This window comes from Phalacrocorax carbo, chromosome 3 (genome assembly GCF_963921805.1).
Source record: "Phalacrocorax carbo chromosome 3, bPhaCar2.1, whole genome shotgun sequence".
Taxonomy (NCBI): domain Eukaryota; kingdom Metazoa; phylum Chordata; class Aves; order Suliformes; family Phalacrocoracidae; genus Phalacrocorax; species Phalacrocorax carbo.
Window position 1 is genome coordinate 6,965,878 of NC_087515.1, and position 24,086 is coordinate 6,989,963.

The window sequence follows — 24,086 nt, forward strand, 5'->3', positions numbered from 1 at the left end:
CTAAACTCCACGTTCCTATTTGGATGCTGTAAATTAACAGCTGGTCTGTTCTTTGGGACAGCTCTTTGTTGTTGTCAGCAGCTCAGCAACTCTGATATTAGATGCCAGTTTAAGACCTTCGGGCTTCAAAACCTTGTCTTTCACTTAGCTATTGAAGAGTGAATGATGGTCGTAAGATGAAGTAAAGTAACTGAAATACATTGCTAACAGGTGACATCTATTCGTGTTAGGAGACAGCTCCAGTGAGCAAGATGTAAACTCTGTATCAGCTTCCTGTGCTTGAAAGAAAACTGCATTTTAGAGAAGAAGGGGATGAATTTCAAATTTACTTTTCTTCAGTTTTAGTTTCTTTTGACGAATACTTTCTCCTGACAGACAGGCCTTGCAGACTTCAGGAAAAGAAAGCACCTAGTACTGGTCTTGCTTTTAATACCTACTAATATTATGTAAGAACTCTGTATAATTAAGGTTGAAATTTGTTCTTTATTTTTACATTTGGCTTTATTCTGCTAAGAAGAGAGTAACACAAGGAATCCATACTCTCAGCTGAGAACCATCACAACTCATCCATCGTGCTGTGCTGGCCAACACAAAATGAGTTACTCAACATCCTGTTTGCAGCATACAAGCAAGTAGAAGTTAAAAAAAAAACAAAGGTAGTACCTTAACAAATGTTTGTTTGTATAAACATCCAAACCAAACACTGAATTGTCTTTTGCATTTTTCAGACATTGCACTCTCCAGTAACCTCAGGACAGCTGAATGTGTGAACTTATAAGCAAATGTTGGGCAAAGCACATGTTGCAACTCCTACGCAGTACTTCCCTTGCAAAGTTGTTCATAAGCAAATAGTTCACACTTTCAAATCAGAGCAGACAAAAAAAACCCCAGACCCACAATCCAAACAAAAATCCCCCATGCACACCCAGGAACCAACTGGTTTCAAGTACATTACTGCATTCTACACATCAGACTACTCCTAAACAAGATAGCGATTGATCATACTCGTTGGAAAATCATTTCAAGTGATAAATACACAGGTGATCGTTGCAAACTATTAATAGATAATTCAACAAGAAGCTGACTTCTAATTTCCTGAGTTTGTGAATAACTACAGCAAAGAAATCTTTGGTCTGTGATCACAGAAAGATCTTCAGCAAGACGATTCAATATATTGCCTACCATAAGCATTTGAAAAAACCGCAGGGAATGGATCAATGCGTGACTGTAATCAGATTATTTTTGACCTTCTGCCCACTAGATGGTGTCCGGTTACATGAGTTGTAACCACACCTGCATTAATCGAAAAATAACATTCAGAATTGCTGAATGCTCACTCTTACAGCTCTTGCTGATATTTTGGGTAAGCTATTGTCCAGAGAGATTTGGCTTTTCAAGTTTTACTTTTGATCTCTGTATGATCTTTTAAACAGGGAATTATGAAGTCTTCGATGTGGATTCTTGCATAAACAGAAGCAATGAACTACAGAGCACCTAACTGAAACCAAGGAAATGTGAGCCAGGGTTGAAGTAATGCAAAATACCCTTTCTAAAAGTAGGGGGGCAACGGAAAGGAGAAATGCAAAGGGGCATCCAGAGAGCAACCACCACCACCACTGTCCAACCGAGCAAGCAACAAAGATTATAAAAGCTCATCTGGAAAACATGAAACACTTCCTGTGTGCTGTGGAGCTTGGGACGTGGTCTTTTACCTCTCATTTGAGAGCTACTGCAGAGCCATGCTGTTGTGAGGAAAACTGCCAGAAAATGAAGGGGTACAAGAGCAGTGAAGAAACATGGGATCCAGGCATGAATGTGCACTGAAAAAGAGCGTCTTCTCCTTCGCCTTTACTCCTCCTTTTCCCGTGTAATTAAACACAAGGACAAACGGAAAACTCGGTTACTGCAATGCTTCACTGTTCCCAGCTCTGCTAATAAATAAGGCACCAGGGGACGTCAGTCATTCACTAGCCAGAAAACCGGGGCACATTAACTCTTTACTTGCTGAATCAATACACTTTAAAGTCGTCATTTAGCAAGAGTAAAAACCATGTCTGCAAGGAAAAAGAGGAAGGAGCAATGGAAAAGGAGCATTAAAGCTCATTTATGCAGAAATTTGCTGTAAAATGACTAGAAAATGTGACTTGAACTCAGTTTTACTGTTTGCATGGCAAGTCTAAAAGCATGCTTTAATGGTGGGAAAACAAACCCCCCTTCCTTACCAGTGTCACAAGGGGGAAAGGAGTAATTAAAACTGAATTTAAAAAAATAGTCCTTTTGAGACCTTTTGATCAGCTCTAGTGATAGCTAATGAGAGGTATTTAGAGCTACCTACGCTGTTTGTGAAGGAAGTCCAAGTCAGAGACAAAACTCATGACTTCAGGGTTGTTTAGCTGTAATTTATGAGAGTTCTCTCTCTCAGGTTTTTGTCAGTGATGCCTGAACATACAAGCACAAATCAGACTCTTATTCTGCACAAGTATAACAAATCAGCGTGCCCACCACAAGTAGACTTTGCTGATGTCAGTAGTCTTTCTCCTGCAGACCCTGGGCTTGTAACTGCTAGCATACTCTAAACCATTCAACAGCTGCCTGACAGATCAATTCAAAGTAATTTGTAACTCACATTTTCTACCGACTTGCCTTGCTTTTACTTTTTTCCCCTCTAAAACACTAGGATTACAGCCATGTGAGTTGCTGTAAGGGGACTGCACAGCAAAGTGACTGGGCTGTGGGATCCAGACAATTACAAGGAGCCTTAAAAAACCTCCTCTGATGTCTGATCTGTTTTCCATTTCAGGCAGCTGCAGCTGGATGCATCTTGGGGCTGCAGGCAGCACACCGATCCAAAATACAAAGAACAAAAGATTATTCTCTTGCACAACTCTGGAAAGCCTCTCAAACCATGAAAATGGACAAGCACCTAAGGAAACTGTACTTGAAGCCTCTCCCTTTAGAATTAGTGATTTACCTATCCACCTGAAACACCGAATCAGAAATTACTGTAACCTAAGTGATATGAGGCAACTTTGCGTTAAGAAAATGATACCTGAACCGTATACGACACTATGGCTAACTTGAGGATGATGAACTGTGTAGTTAGGTGGCTATTTAACTTAATGACACTAATACAGTAGTTTAAGACACTGCTTGTGTTACGCAACTTGATGATAAACTTTGACAGCAAGGATTAAATTCTGTGACTTGCCTGAAGGCATATTGCACACAGCTGTATTTTGCAGCTGAATGTTTTGATATCCTGTGACTGGACTGATTGTGTTTTAAACAACTCATGAGCTGATGAGACCAATGGCAACTCAGTGGAACAAATACAGAATCTGAAATACAGACAGATACAGAAAATAAGAAATCTCATTTCTGACATAGCCTTCTGCAACACATGACTATTTCCACGTTCTCCAAACCCATTATTATATTTCCGATTGCTATATTAGAATAACTATTTTGTTTGTATTATGCCTTGTTAGTATCTGAAGTGACAGAATCTTTAATTTAAATGTATTTCACAAGGCTCCCTTTCCTGTGACAGCACTAATCCTGACTTCACTTTAATGTAATACAAATTGGTTAGATGAAGGTCCTCTTGCCCTACTGATCTTTTGAGAAAACGCTTGGCCCACCCCGCTGCCATCTGCAGCATGTATACCTTTGCAGGAAAGCCTGAGGGCTGGGCTCCTGAACTTCACACTTTAAGACTACCTGACAGGTAGCAGAGCTGCTGACCTGATTCCTACATTAATAATCTTCCTTTTAACCACCTAAAGTTTCAAAATTTTCACATCCTGCTAGTGAGCTTGAAGCTGCTGATATCACTTGATACCAAATATTTATAAGCAGATAGTAATTGGGCACAGAACATCCCTTGACACTGAACGGTACCAGTAGCCGTCATTGCTCAGTGAATCAGGTGAAAGGAATGAGGAGCAGACCCTGCCCAATGCCTAGGCCCCAGCAGAACTTTAGATGAGACATTTCTTTGCCTGTCTCACAGCACCCTTCCCAGTGAAGGTCCCTCCAAGCGCTGTGCTCTTTCATATCTAAAAGCCTTTCAGCTGCATTTTGACAGTAAGAAGCCTCCTGTGTTCACGCCAGTGTTTCTAAAGTTGCAGTATGGTGGATTAATTTACCTCACACACGGAGAATGAGTACAGCTCTGATTTTCCAGGACTTCCATCAGTCCCAGGGCTTTCAGTGAAGAGGAGTAGTGGTGCAGCCCCTCCACGTTAGCTCTAAGAACTGAAAACAGGACCAACAAATGGATAAATACCTACTTTGTGTGCTGGAATAAGGGCTCATATAAAACAGAAATGCAGACCCATGAAGAAAAACATGCTTTCAGAATGACCAGGAGAAAAACCAACACCAACCTTCCCCCATTCCCCTCCCCAAAGGTAACCTTAGTGTAAGAAACCAAACAGTCTCTATAGACAGTTCTTCTTAAGAACCCCAAGCATTAAAGTCAAAGCCCTGGTCAGGTACCAAGACAATTACATTCATCTACTCCGGACTCATAAGACCACATTTGGAGTCCATCTGGGTCATTTGGGGCCCTCAGGGCAAGAAAGATATTCACAAACTGGAGAAGGTCCACTGAAGACCACTAAGATGGTTAGAGAGCACATGAGGAAAGGGTGAAGCAACTGTTGTCTTCTGCTACCTGGAGAAAGGACCTTGAGCCAAACCCTTTGCACAGATGCACAGGAAAAGGAGAAGAAGCAATGGTCACTAGTTGCATCAAAGGACATTCCCATTGGGCTTGAGGACTTCAATACCAAAGGGGTTTGCTACTGATATATGTTGTCCAGGGAGGCTGTAGCATCTCCATCTTCGGAGATTTCAGGAGTTGACTGGACAAGTTCCTGAGCAATCTGCTCTTACATGGAAGTTGTCCCAGCTTTGAGCAGGGCCTGGGACTTGACAGACTCCAGAGGTTCCTTCCAATCTAAATTTCTGTATGAAATTTCTAATGAGGCAAATAGTTAACATAAATTTGGGAGAAATTAGTATCATGTGTGTTGGTATTTTATTTTTTTGCCTTTTGGAGTCAAGGTTATTGGGGGTCATGTGTGTAAGAGCTGAGCCTTTAGGAGAAAACATTATTCTTGATAAAAATCTGTGAACAAACTCTTATTGTGTGTCCCTTAACTGTTGTACATTTGTTGCTCATTAAAACAACGTCTTAAGGAGTTTTTATATAAAAACATGCTCATCCCCTCTTTGTGATTCTTCATTCAAGTGAAAATCAAGCTGAAAATGAGAAAAATTGAAGTTGCGTAATTGCAGGAACATAAATTTGTCCCAGCGCTGGAGAACTAAAATGAAGCTAAATTTTTATGCTCTACTAGTAATAAAATACCGTATCAGAACAAATGTATAATTTACAGGTTTTCAGATCCTAATGTCATTTCTCACAGGAAGCCAATCTAGCAGACAAAGAAACGATCAGACAAATAGGAGTACTGCCAACTTGTACTTGAAAAGTTTGGATTCCAGGGAACACCCAGTGAGGACTGAGCTTTCACAGGGAGCACACAAATCTGTGGCAGCCCCTCCGCTGAGAGAAACAATTTCCTCCTCTCTGTCTTAATCAATGGCTAATATTAAAAACATCTTTACTGGCAAAGTCCAGACTCTCAAGTTCATAAAATTAATCAGGAAAGTCTACCAGATAGAGGACTGTGTGTAAGTCACCAACCACAAGGGTAAAGCACATGAAGACCGCAGCCATCTGTCATTGCTGAAGGTTGCTCCTGCCAGGACAGAGCACAGACACGTCTATCTGGAGAAGGTACATCATGCCAAGTTCTTTTTTCCCAGGACGAAATGCATTTTACTTAATTGATACAGAGACCATATCAGACTTCATACTCTGCCTTATTAACTGGGTGTAACACAGTGCAGGATTAGCAGACATGCCAGGATTCAGGCTGAAACAACTGTAAAGCAAAACCCATTGGTTCTGCAGGTTAAGGTCAGCTAAAAACGTCAGCGTGGCCTGTCAGCATGACGGCTGAGTTACAAGGCATACAAGCACAGAAACCGATTGCGGTGCACCAGTCTTTCACTGTTTTGAAGAAATCAGTGTCACGGTTGCACTGCCACTTGGGAGCCAAGAGCCTAGAAGGATATTCTGACTGAAAGAGAAAGAAATTAGCTGTGTAGTTTGCTATTTCCCCAGACATGTATGCCTGAAAGGACAACAGGCCGCTAAGATAAATGATTAATTACAGTGCAATCACTTAAAAATGCATGAGATATATCTGCTCAAAGGTTAATAACCAATAAGACAGCCTGTAATATAATGCAAAGGAATAAAATCTCATGCTTACAGATGTCAACAGGGACACTTGGATTCAAGCTGCCGGATAGGTTTAGCAGCTTGTTAGCAGACTAGTGCTTTGTTGTTGTTCTTTATTAAAGAGACCCCTGTGACACACTTGGTGTACAGTTAATGTGCACAGCAAGTCATAGCTAGACAATCTAGTCCTGGAAGAGGTGGTACAGGTGGGGATTAGAAACCGTTTTGGGAGTACTAACTTGGGAGAGCAGCTGTGCCATGAAATGCCAGCAGTGGCTCACCAGGGTATCTGGGGCTGTCTCAGGAATGAGGGAAGTTGTGCTCGGCAGCATGCTCTCCCTCTGGTAGGAAGCTGGATGGCCGGCACTATTACTCTCTTCTGGCTTATCTGCTTAGCTTTCTTATCTGCATAAAGCAGAGAAGAGAGGTGGGAAGAACAAAACCTCATGCTCTTGGGTTTTGTCCTCAAACAGAATTGGATCTGGGATCCCAGTTTATCCCATAGTGCCTGAAAAGAGTGCTTTAGTCGGTGGGATATTCTGGTTCTAGTGGGAAAGGAAGAGACTGGAAGGGTTTCCAAAATCCACTGTAACTCAGCAACTCTGCATCTTAGTCTCCCTTGCCCTATTCCCAGCAGCATACTGCTGAACTAATTGAAGACCACAAAATCACAGTACAACCACCGTCATGCTAATTGCTCCCCCCACCTCCCAAACTTCACACACATTTGCGTCCACCCCCTTAGAATCTTCCTCTTCAGTCCCCTTCCACCACATTTCCCCTTTCTCCATAGCCCTACACTCAGTTTCTGGAAAGATTTCCACCGTCATCCCCAACGCTGCTGTGCAAGTTACTGGGACAGATCCACAGCTGCCACTTGGCAGACCCCACCAACATCTGTACAGCAGGCCATTTTCCTCATGTTGAACGCACCGCACCACGCAGCTCCTCTGTGTGCTTCCTGGGTGTTCTAGGCACCCCATCAGCTGGGAAACACTGCCTGCCCAGGGCGAGCAACACCACCACAAACTGAATGGGCTCTGGTGAATACTTAAGACAAAGAAGCCAAAGGGTCAAATATACCACCCTGGCTATTTGAGGGAATGGCAGTCAGTCCCCATTCATCAACTCCAGAATCCTTCTGGAAAATAAACAGAAGACCGTTAAGATCCTGCAGCCCCATCTGCTTTGCCATAAAGCAGCAGGGAAGCCCACTCACTGTGTTCCACTGGCTGCTAAGCCTTTTGTTAGTCCAGCAAAGCTCGAGTCATCAATACGTACATTAGTAGGATACAACATACTGAGCTTTCACCTATTCCATTGACATGCTGTCTTAAAGTTATTTATAAGATAAAGGAAAGATTTCAAGTGGAATAGAATTTAAACAAAGGAGGTGATTCAATCAATGAACAAACTGCTGCCAGATCCCCAGCTGGGGACTCAGGTTCTGGAGGTAATATTTAGTTCTTACAGACTGGCCAAGCAGGGCACTTCTCACAACTGTATTCTCTATAGCCATACACTTTTCACATCCTGTGTTTTTTGGTTTTTTGTTTTGTTTTTTTTTTTTTTTAAAGAGAGCTCTCCAAGCAATAGGCTATAAAATACTACACAAAAACCAGTTTGCATTTAACCATAGGTTAAACTGATGCATTGCGACACTGCCATTAAGGGGCCATTATCCTCTAGTAATCGTCTGTCATCCTTAATTATATGCCTGCAAGTTAAAAATCTAATATGTTGTGACACAACTGTGCAATTGGAGAACTGCAGAGTAAGCAGTTTGCCAGCTTGGAACAACACTGGACAGGACGCTGGGTTTCAGAAAGCCACACTGGATTTTAACTATGAGAAGGGAAAAATTTACAGGTTAAAAAGTGAGTAAAGTTGGGGTTTTCAAACACTGTTCAAATGGAAAGGTGGCTGAACCACCCTACTAAGTCATCAGGAAGCCAGTAGTACTTTCAGTAGATTCACTGTTTTGCAACTTATTACTTTGTTGATAAACATCACTAATGGTCTTACCATTAAATATTTTTGTCTGCTGGAAGATCTGAATGGAAGCATTTAAAAAAACATTTAACTTACCTCTGGAATAAATCTAAGGAGTAAGGAGTATTTTGTCTTTTGTTTAACCATTGAAGCAATTGTTCTCCTTTCCTGGAAAACCTGAGAATCTGCCATTTTTAATAGCAAAAAAGGTGAACTGTAGTTAGTTGTCCTGGTTTCAGCTGGGATAGAGTTAATTTGCTTGACAGTATGGGGCAATGTTTTGGATTTGTGCTGGAAACAGTGTTAATAATGCAGAGATGTTTTAGTTGTTGGAATTACTGCTTACGCTAGTCAAGGACTTTTCCATCCTCCCATGCTCTGCCGGGTGCACAAGAAGCTGGGAGGGGGCACAGCCAAGACAGCTGATCCAAACTGGCCAAAGGGATATCCCACACCATATGATGTCATGCTCAGCGTATAAAGCTGGGGGAAGAAGAAGGAAGAGGGGGATGTTCTGAGTGATGATGGCGTTTGTCTTCCCAAGTAACCATTACACGTGATGGAGCCCTGCTCTCCTGGAGACGGCTGAGCACCTGCCTGCCCATGGGAAGGAGTGAATGACTCCCCTGGTTTGCTTTGCTTGTGTGCGTGGCTTTTGCTTTACCTATTAAACTGCCTTTATCTCTACCTATGGGTTTTCTCACTTTTACGCTTCTGGTTCTCTCCCACAACCTGCCAGAGGGGAGCGAGTGAGTGGCTGCGTGGTGCTTGGTTGCTGACTGGGGCTAAGCCACAACACACTGAATCTTTTCTTCAACAAGAGACTGACATGATTACCAGTCCTAGCCTATTATAATAATACAAAATTAATGTTAATAATGAAACAAAACATACCTTGTTTTCCTTTACCTTTTTAACCCAAAACACAATGTAAAAATATATCTGAAATTTACTTGCTCCTGAGCAAGACTACAACAGTCAGACGCTACTAGCAACAGTCAGAAAAAGGATAGGGTAGATGAATTAGACCCAGGTCAGCAAAAGAAAAACCCTCTGTTATTTAAAAAAGATGCCATTGGCACTCTAGGCCTTGAAGAACGAAACAGAAAATTCACATTTTTATCATTCAAAATACTTGTGAACATTGAACTGAAAAAATATGATAGGCACTGGGCAGATATGCTAGACTGGCTAATGGCAAATCTCATCAAAGGATGAGATTCCTGCCCAGAATGTGATGAAAATAAGGAACTCAACACCACAGATGATTTCAGAGGCCAAAGATTTAGCAAGGTTCAATGAGAAAGCAAACGTGTACAGGAATAGAGGACCCAGAGCACCCTCCAACCACTAGCAGCTTAGCTGCCTGTTCAAGGCCAGCCAGTTGACAGAAGATATGAAGAGAACTTGAAGGAACTTCAGCAGAGGCTCATCCCCAAACAGCTCTGTTGGGAGGCCTCAGCAAGGGCAACCCTCTTTCCCTTCAAGGCTGCTTTAAAGCCGAGGCTCTCACCCTGGTTGTTGGCTGAGCTGTGCCACAGCTGTGCACCCCATTGATCCAGGTCCTGGCCAACTTCCCAGATTGACTGCAGGCCTGCCTCACTACCATGGACTTGCCTGGCAATCATTGATCCTGGTCACTATGTCCAGACATGATCGTGATCCTGACTTGATCTCCCAACTTGACTTCAGACCTACCCTGTCACTACAAATTTGCTTGGTGGTCTGGCCTCTAGGCTGAACCTAACAACCCTCATCAGCACTGTCTGCCTCGCTTTGGGTACAGTGGGACTGGTCCCTTGCTGGTGAAGCCACTGATTCTGCTGGCTTTTCCCTGAGGGAACATCTTTGTCCTTGCTGCGCTCTGACATAGAGATACAACAGCTGAAGCTAGCAACAAGTATTTGCCAAGAAACAAAACCTGATGTTTGAGCTCATTGTCCTCATTTTTAGGGACTGGAATGCTGAAGTTGTGCTTCGAAGTTGTGCAGACTCCCACATCTACCCTGCTGGCCCAGATCTGCTGAAGCTTCCCCTAACCTAGTGCTAGCTACTGTTAGATATGATACCAGAGTTACTCAGCCTAAAAACTCAGTCTATAGTAATATCATTTCTCTCTTTGCCCTACAGACTACGAAGGAGCTCACACATTAACACTAGAAGTTCTGCTGAGGTGTATTTTCCTTGACATCTTTGTCATTGCTCATTACTTAGCACAGAATTAGCTGACTGGGGTCTAGTAAATTAGTAAATGTCATAATGCACAAAGAGGAATATTGTGTTGGTCAAAATACAAAGCAGGCAATGATCAACTTCAAAGGATCAAAATAAAAAAAAGAAAAAAATCAAAGCATACAGTAAAGAACGAACTAAAGGCCCAATTCCTTCCAATTCCATGTGTAGTCCCCAGCATAGATCAACATCAATCTCCTGTAACTCCACCCACCACCCTTTAGATCCCAGTAGCTCTCTTTGCTGCCTCACTGTCCACCCTTCCAGTTGCTCACTTGGCAGACACACTGTTCTCCAGCTGTCTATCTACACAGTACTACAGAGCCTTTTGCCATCCCCCCTGAGGCACCGTAGCCGTTAAAGGTGAGTTTAAATCTTAGCATCACCACCTTCAACAGGCCACACTTCACTTCGCTTGCAACTTGCCCTGCAGCCACACAGAGAGCCTGTGAGCTGTGGCACCAGGCAGCAAAAAACCCTGTCACCTAGAAACTCAGCACCAGGGCATCTTCAAACAGAGGGATAAGTTCTGTCCCCCATGTAATCTAGTCCTTGCCCTATATTTCCACTAATGTAGAAGTGTGAAGTATGGTATAACTGAATTATAACCTGACAAAGTCAAACAAGAGCTAACAACGAGTAAAAAGTCTGTGTCAAATAGAGGAAGCTGTATATTCTTTAAGTGCTCTCCCATATTTGTTTTGATTAAAAGTATCTTACTGGTTCCAAAATACAAAAGTCCCGACAGCAGATTTTTCCCCTGTAGTGTTGCATCTTAGAAGAGAAGTATCATCACTAGATATGAGAGTTAGTGAAAACCCAGAACGCAACAGGAAGAGATTTGAGACACCACATATCACTTCCTTCTGCAGGCATGACTTTTTTTTTTTTAGAGAAAATAAAAACCAAAACATTTTATTGACTGTACTGTAGATACCTGTACAGAGTGTAAACTTTAATATTTCACCAGATATGTGAACAATTCTGGAGAGTTATCAAGCACCTTCATTTCAACACATTTTTTTGATATTTACAGTAAGACATACCTGATTAAGTGTAAGAATAAAATCAATTGGAAGTTATAAAAAGTTATTTTTAAAAAAATCTTTAAAATGTTTATATGGTTTGTTATCTTATGATAAATATACAGTTAAGGAGGAAGATGTTACAGTTAAGACTCAGAATTGGCTCTGTTTAAAACTGTTACTGTAGTGTCTGAAGAGGGAGTGGAGGAAATGGGGATGTTAGCTTACTGCTCTGATCATGACATTGTGAAATGTGTTCTGGCAGAAGGCTCACTAGCCCTGATTTTAGTGCTGCTGCAGGTTGGCTTGTGGGTAAGCTTCCTTCTCAATACACAGTGTGGAAGCCAAACTTCACTCCCAGATTTATACTGCTAATTTGACATAAGAATATGCATTTTGATTTTGCCTCCCCACTCCAATGTTACTGTATTGATTTTCAGCACACCTTTTTGATGTTACTGAACATTGACACACAAATGGGGCATCAGCATCTTTTTTCTTTTAAGCACCAAGACATAGGTGACCTTCCTGGAAATCAGATTTTTGACTGCCACGGTTTCTCATGGTCTAAGAAAAGGCATGGCATTGTTTTCTAAAGAAGAAAGATGACTAGGATAGAATTCAAAAGACCGGTTTCAGGCTTACAGAATCAGATCCAGAAGTAGTATTTTAAAAGCTCTCAAGAAACAAATGTGACTGTGTGTCTCTCTAAAACCAGACACCTCCAAATGAATCAATATCCATTCTTCAATGAACTATCAGCAATTGATGTCTATACCTAAAGTTTGTTTAGTGGATTTTAGGAAACTACTCAGGAATCCACCTCAGACAGAAGAAAAAGGAATCTCTTAAAATCCAACAGAAACTTCAAATACATCCACTAAGCAGAGCTGATTATCTATAAAGAATCACATGCTGTGGGAAAGGATCACATAAGCCAGGGTGAGAGCTACCCTCACAGCACATGGACAACGTATTTCCATAATACAAGAGTCAAAAGTTGAGATTCAAGTTTTGGAAGTGGAAAGACTGGTAGTGAGAAGGAATGCAGTTAGGCATTAAATCTGTGATATTACTGGGTGTTCCCACCCACATCTATTAATCCTTGGGCCCCCCTGGTTGCTTCTCAGCTAGAGGTATGGTCCAGGCACATATATTCTGGGCTAAGAATGCCACTGTGCAGATAACTGCTGCATGATCTGAGGTACAACCCAGTCTCAGGATTTGAGTCACACCATCCTCTTTACTCTGTTCAGTATTTGTTACTGTAATTTTGCCAAGAGACACTTCCTCCTAGCCCAGCACAGGTGCAACTAAGGCCTCCATATTTACCTTAAAAGCAAAGAGATATTACAAGGAACAAGATGCAGTTGGATCCAACCTGGGCAGCTCTGTCTTGCCTAACTGCTACAAAGCAGTCATTGCCTCTGTGTGTGTGCGCGTGTCTGCATATGCGCGTTGTGACTTGCTGTCAGCAGCATGGAGCACTTATCTTTAGGGCCTGATTGTGTTGATAGGAGTGAACTGTTTACAGCACATTTCCAAAAGGTGTATGCTGCTCTAAAGCTTATTTTAATGCTCAGTTTCTTTCTATACAATCCACTCCAACTGTGTTGTCAGGACAGCGGCAAGAGCGGCCTCCTGGGATGGCAAGGCAGAGGTGAGTACAACCACCATTATTCACTGTACAGTAGTTATGTCCTGGAAAAGAACAGAGATGTAAAATGTTAAAGAAGAACAAAAGCAAAACCACAATAAAATCCAAAACACATACAAATAAAAAAAGTGCAGATTTCATTACTACACTAGAGAAACAAGCTATCAGAGATTGAAACAAAATCATGCTTTGGGGAGATGAGAGTCATCATATCCCTTGTGTCAGCTTCTGATCAAGATATCCGGACAGAGCAGGAGAGGCAACACGAAAACACTGGGCTGTTCCTGAAATACCCTTCATAAATTGGCCAAGTGATCACAGATATTAGACTACAGAGACAGTGAGTGAGGAAATACCGAAAGCGCAACACATGAGGACAAAGTCCAAAACACTACAGGACATCACCCTTGGATACCATCCACTACAATAACATGGAGGAATGACCCATGAAAACAAAAAAAATCAGGTGGGTGGAGAGGAGCACATTAATGTTGAAGGGTAAAATGAAAGAGAATACAGCACCAGAAGCAGTTGATCTGAGGGGAAAGGCATCCATCCAATAAAAACACTTGACATAGACATACGATGAGAAAGAAATGATACCAAGGTTCTGAATGTTCTAAACATAAGCATTTACTCAGAGCACACAATGTTGTTTTGTTTTACACTGCCTACCACAATGGAACTGTGAATTAACTAATAATAACAATGTAACTGAATTCTTAATCAAGACATTTATATGCATTTTTTAAGCTCTGAACCAAGCTTTCAATTAAATTAAATTGTGGGTTTTTTTACTATACATATTGAATAATTTAAAAAGAAACTATCTTACAGGTTTTTTAGGCCTAAAGCAAAACCACTACAACTCCTGTAATTCCTGCCCCACTGTAATAATAAAAAGTGAACTCTTCTCCTTATCTGTGATTTGCTAAGAACAACATAACTGAACAGTGATATTGCTTCCCAAAGAACAATTTGTTATTTCAAGGGTATAACTTCCTCTCTTCTAAGCTTCACAAGGCCCTTTTCAATAATGTATCTGAAAAACTTCATGTTCAACAGAGCAGAAAGACTAGCCCACCCACTCTACCACCTGCTGTTTTCTGAACATTTCCTTTTTAAAAACACTGGATCTCATTAAGGACATCTGGAAGATCATGATATTTCTGCAGTTTAAACTTAAGTAAGACCCTAGCCATGAATATAGCGTTCAATTTAGACAATGACAATATAGCAGCTTTTGCCATGTCAGATGCTCATCTTGCTCACATATTTCTCCTTTCATAAAGGATAGAACAGGCCCCTTCTTCCCTCCCTACTCTGGTTTCATCTGGGAACCACAACAACTGCTTTTATGAAAAAAAAAATTTAGGTGGCTGTTAATTTATCAGTAAATGGAAATCTAAGCAATAACCAGTTCTTCACGAACTACCTAGACCACCTGGCAGCCTGTCAATGGGAGCTGCTAAATTCATTTATATGCTAAGGTGTCGCACAGCTGTAAAAACTTGAGGATCATCTTATTTACCTCCTGGGCACTGAGCAAAGGCTGTAGTGATTCCATAGAGACGAGAGCGCTTCTGAGGCTGGAAGTTATCCTTTTCTATTGAAATTGTGCGATCCACTGCTACAACAGCATCCCTGTCGTATGCAGAAAAGAACATACAGAAGTGAGACAAAAGTGGAAGTACAGGTGAAAACAAAACAAAACAAGGGAAGAAATTTGAAGTGCTTCTTTTTTTACAATTAGCAAGTGATGCCAGACGCAAAATCCTCCAAGACCTCATCTTTCCTGGGCAACCCAAACATGCAATAACCCTCACTCTAGGCAGCTAAAAAGTTTAACAGGGAGCCACCTTACTAATTTTGAAGGTACTTCCATCACAGGACAACATCCCTCTTCAGGAATGCATCTGTTAGTAGTTTTGACACATTCTCCATATTCTGCCCCTTTGACATTTTCTGTGGTATAGCTGACATTGCAGCTGTTATGCGTAATGATTATGGACAATGTTGTATTTTGTGTAAAGTAATGTATGATATCCAGAAAGAACACAGCTAGTCATAAGCAATCATTTCTTCCTAAAAGGGCAGCCAATTGACGGACCTGTAACACATTGTTTCCCGTTTATAGAAGCCTATTCTGGAACAGCATTTCCCAGCTGTTAGGTTCTAGCTTGGAAATCCTTACATACATCAATAGCTCTTCCTGCTTCAATTGATGGAGTCATTTGTGTAAGAGTTCACACATTGAGCCCACACAACCATTTGCCTCAAGCAAAAATAAATATTTAAAAATGCATGGACTGGATTTTTTTCCAGAAAATATAGTAAACTCTAAAGTCTTGATCATACATCAATGTTTTAGATAATTTGCAACAATGAAAGCATCATCAAGACAGCAAAAAATTGGGTTTTTTTCTTATTTGTGGTTGAAAAATTCAGATAATACAGGGCATAGAAGGCCTCAAGTGACTAATTTCCACCCTCTACAGCACAGCAAGTACAGCCATCAGGAAAACATGTTAGCTCCCACTCCTTTCCCAAAAATGTTCAGTGTTAAAATCATTTTCTTAGAGGACAAATCACTGTGCTGAAAACGAAAGCTCAGTTAACTGGCAACATCAACAGGTCAACTCTACAGATCCACTTCGTCCTGCATCAGCTATTGCCAGGAAAGCAAAAAACAGGAATCTGTGAGAGGTCAGGCATGAGAAATGCAGTATATACTTCAGTTCCTACCAGGGAGGAGAACAGATTAAAGCACTCCATAATTTCTTTAGGAGACAACATACCTTCTCCAGTCTGTGTAGTATAAATTCGTCCCGTAGCTTGTAACACTAAAAGGATACTGAATTCCTTCAACAATCTTTCGTCGCCCGAGCTGATTAGGGTTCATGCATTCCAGCCTCTTCGTACCTGGGTGTAATGAAACAATGAAACCTTTGAACCAGAGCAAGAGAGCTCTCATGAGGGACGAAGGACAAGCATAAGCATGTAAGCATGAACAGAGTAAAACTTCCTGGAAGTCTCTGAGTATGCTGTTTAGCCAAAGCTCTCCCCATGTCATATCTCTGCGTGTGCTAAAGATTGGATGGGAAAGTACTTAGGTGCTAATGCTGATCAGCGCACCACCTAACTTAGAGGAACACATATGTCCAGTGCAACCATGGCCATTGCTTACCAGCTGAGACTCCTGGTACAGATACCAGCCTCCTCGGCTGGGCTGCAAGCTGACAGAAGGTCTCCTCCATTCTGGAGGAATACTTCAACCACTAACCAGTTCCACCTCCTCCAGAAGGCGTTTTTGCAAGGTTAGTTTGGTGACCATGCTCCCAAAACGCTTGCTGGGTTGGGCCATGAAGGTAAGACTACAGAAACAACATCTAACTTGTTGATGCAAATAGGGTGTAAAAAGGTCTACCAGTAAAGCTACCACACATAATCAGGAACACTGCTAGTGAATGTAAACACCTGTAGGTTTCTCTTAAGTAGTGGGTTCCAAAATTAGGGGAAAAGGAAAAGAGACAAATGTGAGAACAAGAGAGGAAGAGAGAAAAAGAAAATAAAGAGCACAAGGAGATATATTTGAAAGTTGGAGAAAGTGCCTAACAGTGAAAGAGAGCTCAATCTTTTTAGTTTATCAAAAACTTGAAAGGTGACTTGAAGTGTAAAAGCACCTCCACAGGATGTCTCTGGCAGAGTCTACAGTGAGAAAGACAGCAGGATGAGGAAAAAGAAAACTTCAAATGAGAATTAAATGCACCCTTTTTTTTACTGGTAAGACAATGGCACAAAACTAACAATGGATCGGTGGCAGAACCTTCATCTCTTGATCCTTAAATCTAGTGTGAATTGCTTTTTCAAGGCTTGCTTCAGTCAAATATAAGCCAGGCTTTGCCTAAAGAGAGGTTACAGGGCTTAGAACAATAGTGAAAGGATGAAATTCTGTAGGGCCAGATTAGATGAATCAGTGTTTTTCCTCTGGTCTTAAACTCACAACTTCTTCTACAAAGGCCTAAGCACTACCTAGAAAAATAGCCACATACCAGACACACAGATATAAACCTGTTGCATTCCAAAAAGTTTTCTGATCAGAATTGAAATCTTTCAGCTTGTGCCACAGTCTCATGTGAATGCTACAGTGGTAGTAACAAAAAATGGAGCAAGAGATTATTGAAGCCAAAAAGAAACATATGAAGACTAAGATGCAGCCCGAAGAGCTATAAACATTAGTTGGCTGTGCATCATTTCAGACTTGAACATACTTATTCTACTACTGTTATGAAAACAGATTTTAGCACCTCTTTACCTGCATCTACCCAGCACAGCATTGAGGAATAAGGATCAAATGTCAGCCCATTTGGTAACCCAAGATCATCTTTAACAAGTATTCTTCTGTTTGTCCCATCCATGTATGAAGTTTCAATTTTAGGGGCTTCTCTGTTCCAGTCAGTCCAGTACAAGTTTCTTAAGAGGAAAAAAAAAAAAGGCAAGAATTAAGGCAGTGACTGATCTCAAAAGACTGTTGTAAATAAGGAAGATGCTAAGGACACAAAACTAACACGCACACACCCGAAGTCATTTAAATAAGTAAGAAGGACCACATTGCATTTGGATATAGAAGTAACAAAAGTATAGTAAAGATGTAGCAAATGTTATACTTCCATTAAAAACGAAAAAGAGCAAGCACACACTTGAGAAGAAATGCTTTCCCTGCACTGTTTAGGTTATGTGCAAGATGCCAGGGAAAAAGACCTCTATTTCAACAGTTCTGAGGACCATTCAAAAACTACGTCTACAGTTCTCCTCCCCACCACCCATCATGTCTGCTCAGGCTAAGCAGCAGCAGCATTTGGCATACATTTATGGGACTTGTTCAAAATTACATTTTTCTCTTCAGTGCACCAAGTAAGCAACATATAATGGAGTCATTCAGGTTAGTTTGTAGTCAGGGACAACCCCAAAGAGGGCCATTAATTCACTGGTGCTTTATTATGAGTGGCTACTTGTTAGTGGTGGTTTTTTCCCAGAATGCACTTTCTGTGGCTGAGAATCTACATGGCCCCTCAATGCAAGCACTTTTGTTGTTTATTCCTTAACCCTCACACAAACACACACATGAAATCTACTGGGAGAGAGAAGTCTGTGCTGCTTGACCTGAACCCAGAGCCCTACTCCGTCAGTGGCGTTCTGCACAGAAGAGGTCTTTCCTTCAGTCTGATTACACTTATGCCTCTCCCCGTGTCTCACACCATGAAGTGCGTTTGTTTTTTCCTTATTATGCTGTCAATTGAGGTACATCCACAGATGTTTTCATCCTGCTATTATGTGACTATTATGTAAAAGTTTAACGTAAAATAAAGGAATGAGAGAAGCTAATACCATTACTTTTTAATTTAGTTTTTTAAGCACTCAAATTTTCATGGATCACATGCATTCTTTTCTCACTAGAAACTTCATTTGCAAACATCTGGAATGAGGATATATCTTCCAAAAAATTTTCCCTGAGCATATAGTAGTTTTGTTCATAAATGAATTCTCACCTAAGTGCATTTCAGATGCCTATTGTATCAGTTAAGCAATCATTTAGTAGAGCTTCCCAGCAATTGAGGACTGAAATGAAAGACACTTTGCATCTGTGCTTCTGAGTATTTTGACTGAAATGTCTCTTCTCAGCAACAGCCATGCTACAGAAAGTTGTGCCAGGACCATAGCAGGCAAGTTCAGACGTTAATGAACAGACATGCAGCACTACCTGGGCTCTGTAGTAGTTTTAATTTTCCCTGCACTTCTTCCAATATTCAGGCACAAAAAATGTCAACAAATCAAAGACACATAAAAGTATGTATATACTTCTGGTTTTGCAGGCTGGAACCATAACTTGAAAACATTTACACTTTCCTTCTGACATTCTGCTTGGCTATTTCTGTGACTGCAGCTTACAGGCTCAGTTTTTGAAATATGTCGTTATCTGCATCTTCAAATACAAGCCTAGAAGGACCTTCTCAGGCATCTGAATGACTGAAGTGAAAATGGTAACAAAAGCGACACCATGCTTTCAAAGAAGGAACACTGTACAGGAAGAAAGGCTGTCACGATGGAAATGAAAATATCAAATAGCTTAATCAAGTATTTTAGTCCAGTAATCTTGCAAAGAAATTTTTTTAGGTAAGTGCAATGCTTGTCATCCTGCAAACAATCTACTCAAAGCAAGGTACAAACAAGTATTTGACAAACCTCTCAACAAAGTAGCAAGGTATTACCTAGCGGGCATTTTGGAAGTTTTATTTCCAGTGTACCACTCAGACACAGGACACAACTAGGTTGTTCTGTTTTTGTCTTTTAGTTGTTTTATTAAAAGATAGTCCTGTTATTGTCTACAGACAGCCTAAAAACATGGACACAGAGTATATGCTCATGTTAAATACATAAATAAAAATCAAGCTTTGTAAATATATCTTGAGAACATATCCGTACCCTCTCACAGGATCTGCAACAATTGCTCTGGGGTTCACCAGGCCAGTGTCAAAAAGGATGCGACGCTGGCGCCCATCCAGCCTAGCCACTTCTATTCTATCCAGTTGAGAGTCAGTCCAGAAGATGTTGCGACCTAGATGATCTACAGCTATCCCTTCAGGGCTTCCCAAGTCTGCAAGAGAACAGAGGAAAAATATGCCTAGACATATTTATTCCCAATACAAAATGTCAGCCTCATAAGCATTCTCAACTCTTAACTAAGTTTTCTTTCAGTTTTCTGGCTGTGGCCCAACAAAAACTACTTCATGTCAGTTGGAAGAGGAATAGGCATTTTGGCTTATGAAGTGTAAATACACTGAACTTTCACAAATACATGGAATGATAAATTTAGGAACCAACTCAACACACATCCCAAATCTGCACATAAACTTGCCTTGTGGGTGGACATGGAAAAACAGTTGATAGAGAAATAAACAGTAGAGATTATCAGAATCTTATTCTACCCTCCTTAGCAGGCCAGATGTAGAATGGGTTTTATAATCCTAATATTCCCCCTTTTCTGGTACTGGCTAATGCAGCACCCCTCTGAAAACTGGATTTATGCTAAATTTAGCCAACGCAATACTTAAGGATCAAACTCCAAAGCACTAGAGATAATTATATTAGCTAACTGATAGAATTTAGATCCAGTTCTTTGTTTTTGCAAAGCAGTCCTTCTTGGAACATGTTTTAGTACTGTATGTGCACAGTTTTTCTTGGACAGTTAGTTGTTCCAAAAGCAACAGGAAATAGGAGATAATGACCTTACTGCTTTAGCCTTAGTAATTTCTAACTCTGATGAAGGATGCAGAACAAATATATATCACTCCAAGGTTTAATTCAGCCACTGTGAAAAACAGCTCTATACTTTTCAAGGTTCATACATCCATTGAAAAAGAGCAGGCAGGCTCTGTGGGGTGTAATGAAGCCAAAGATGGGTACAAATCAATTTCAGCCCAATTTCAGTTCCAAAAGAAACAGAAATAATTGCATGTGGTCACTCCCAAAAAGATGTGAAGTGACCCTTCATATCAGCCAGATGTTGAAAAAAAACCACCTTTCAAATGCAGATCCACACATCACGTGAATGTCCAAGAATGACAGAATGTGGCCCATTAAGTCTTCTATTAATTCTCAAGTTTATTCACTGATAGCCATTAAAACAAACAATATGTGACACAAACAGCCTTTCTGGAGAAAAGGCATTTGGTCCAGAGCATTGGCTAGAGCTGCCTAAAATTTGCTACTGTGACTTTGCTGTAACAGTGGCACAACAGCCTAAACAGCCTCTGCTCTTTCACGTGGGTGGATTACACATACTGCAGTTAGCCTGGACACATGGCATTTTGGATGTATGTTTTTTTCTGAAGAGGCAGAAAAGAACAAATAAGATGTATCTCACCACTTCTGACTCAGCTCATACACAGCGGGGGACCAAGAAAGTACATGTGAATCCGTTACCTCTTCACTCCTCCCAGGGGCACTTGGGCATACTTTAACTTAGTCATACTCATGTCACATTACTAATTCTATTTCTCCAAGTGCCTCTGGGGAACTAAACCTGCCATCTGCAAGAAACCACCTCACATATACTTCAGACCCTCAGATGTTCCTACTTTTCTTGCTAATGGCAGAAGCTGCTGAAGGTGGCCTCATTCTGAGGTAATGGTGGCGACAATTCCCAGGGAGTCTCTGGGATCAGAATATCATTGACTAAATGGTGGTGGAGGAGCTCCCAGCCTCTTTTAGGAAAAAGAAGGCAGCAGGCAAAAGATCTGCTGCCACTGATTCCCAGCAGCACCTATTCCCTGACCAGTTTCCTCCCTTCAGCTATATGCCAGGAGACTTAAAGAAGTCTAAAATAAATGTCTTTCCTGTCTGGTTGACAACAAGTCAGAAAAAAACTATCCCCCATGCAGGGGTAAGGGAATATGTAGGCTTCGTGTATCACCAGTCTCTCCAGAGGAAAAAATGCATTCCCGCTATATTGTCATCAGGCCTGATACAGTCATAGGCTCTGTCCTTGGGGAAAGGCTTGTACAGACATGTACAGCTGATATGACTCAAGCACCTACAACAAAGGGGAAAGCTCTCCTTCCCGACCTGCATCCACAGCTGCAGAGCTCAGAAAGCCTCCACAGGCTATACAGCTGCAGGGATAGATGAGAGCTGGATGGGGCTCCACAACAAAACATGTTTCTGCAGAGCAACCCAACTTGGATCACAAGAGCTTTATCAAACAAACAAAAAAGTGCATTCCACAAAAATACATGTGAACTGAAGAAAGCAGCTGCAGCTCACGGAAGGAAATGCAAAACAAGGATTTCTCATTAGTCTTCTGAGAGAGAGGCATTTTCCTATTTCCTGAAATTTTAAAGTTTCAGTTTTGGCCAGCATAGAAGACACCCATTCAAACACTGAATGTTCAACCTTATTTTGTTTTGACTTCTTATTGAAGGGCCAATTAACATAAAGAGAGTGCAACATCGCTCAACATCTCTTCAGGAATGGCATTCACCTCCTATGCAAACAACAGAACAACAGAAATCATGAGATGTCTTCACATGTACAATGTTTTTTGTAGCAGATAAAAACCATGAGGCTTCCATGTGGCATTAAAGCATTTTAAATTACCTAAAATAATAAAATTTAGTAGAAAGCCTTCACAAATATTTTAAAAATATTTTATACACTGCAAGATCTTTAATGTGTGCACACACGCTCTCATTAGACTAATTCATATCCATATAAAATTTTTAGCAATAGTAATTTCCCTCATTTTCTAAAGTGCAAAATCTGAGAAAGCACTTTAATAGTGGAAATCAGAAATCCTTTTCCCACAGAATTTGTAGATGTACAGGCACATACTTGCACTACACGTTAGAGACCCTTTCAGATTAAATGTCAGGATGAAAAGGAAGTCTTACAAATATCTCAGCCATCAAAGTGTACAGAAATACAAAGCTCCATAATTGCTGGAATGGTTAGGGTTGGCCTTAATCTCTCCCTTTTCCCTTCCCAGGACAATGGTAGGATCCAAGCCACTCCCATCTCTCCACTGCCCCTAAGAGCCTGAAGAGGGTCCCAGCAAACTGCCTATTCCGAAACACAAACTCCCAGCAGAAATACTCAACATATCCAAAGAAAACTAAATCAAGTTTACTGTAGAGTTTTGAAACTGGTGGATCATTTTGCTGAAATAATTTCCTAAATTTTTGTGACAATAGCTGCAAAAGATCCAAAGCAAGTCTGTCCTCCTCAAGTAGCTTGACTTCACAGGTGTTCTAGGATCCTGAGGACACTAGTGTTCAAAAAGTGCCTCCAGCTATTTTGGTGGTTGTTTTTTTCATGCCCCACATTGACTCTGTTCTCCAACCCTGTCCTTTCCCTTAACCCTTTCATTTAAAAAAGGTTTTCATATTTAACATGCATGGGCTTACACCTACCCTTGTAATGAAAATGAACATGGACTGCAGTGAACAGCAGTCTTCAGGGAAAGAGCATAAGAACAGGACATAAACGGTAAGAGCACTAACCCCACAACAGCCTCCTTGAGCAAATCCAAGGTCTAAACCCAAGCAAGGTGGATTTACTCACTTTTCTTTTACAACTTGAGTGGGAGACATGAAAAGTCACAGCTGAAACAGTTTCTAACCACCTTTCAGCTGTTTGGCCCCAAGCCCAGGAACAGAGAGCAGGGGTTTTCTTCTTCAATCTCCCTGCTCACCAGTCCCTTCTCAGCAGGGCAGGCAGCTGAGAGGCAGAGAACAGGAGAGAAAAGGACTACACATAACCAAACCTCAGCTAACCAGTGGATTACCTGCCTTGCTTGGCAGAACAAAAATCAAAGAATGACACCCACAGAACCGTGAACCACATGAACATAAATGCAATCCTTAGTCAGCTTTAGTTTTGATTGTGTTCAATACCTGTTCAACAGCAAACTGACAACCCATCACCCCCTTTTCAGATCATAAATACATTGAACAATGATGGGTCTATCCCAGCGCATAACGTAGGTTTTAATGATAACCTTCCTTCTTCGTATATTTACATCTTGTAGCCATTGCATCATCATAAGCATGAATAACACCTATCTACAGTAGTCTGAGCTTAGCCTAGCTATATGTTCCATTCCTCATGACCAGGGACATGGGACCTTTTCAGGAAGGATGCTGGACCACCCTTTCTGATCAGTATGGTTGACAAGATGTGACTATAAAGGAGGTGGGCTACATAAAGGCTGCCAGGCTGGGCACAACATAGCACAGTTGATCCTCAACACAGGAAAGTGAGGTCTTGATTGCACTTTAAAAATCTGGGATGTCATTACCTGAGC

General features: G+C 41.1%; 1 protein-coding gene across 1 annotated transcript in view; it reads right to left on the reverse strand.

The window, feature by feature from the left end:
* Window positions 1-463: 463 nt before the first annotated feature.
* NID1 (nidogen 1) overlaps window positions 464-24,086 on the reverse strand; it is a 57,840-nt gene continuing 34,217 nt past the window's right edge. The window contains exons 16-20 of the mRNA XM_064445745.1: window positions 19,709-19,880; window positions 17,541-17,698; window positions 16,024-16,147; window positions 14,757-14,869; window positions 464-13,269 (exon numbers count right to left, since the gene is read on the reverse strand). Coding sequence (XP_064301815.1) covers window positions 13,148-13,269; window positions 14,757-14,869; window positions 16,024-16,147; window positions 17,541-17,698; window positions 19,709-19,880 — 689 coding nt within the window. The 3' untranslated portion in view covers window positions 464-13,147. The remainder of the gene's footprint in view (window positions 13,270-14,756; window positions 14,870-16,023; window positions 16,148-17,540; window positions 17,699-19,708; window positions 19,881-24,086) is intronic.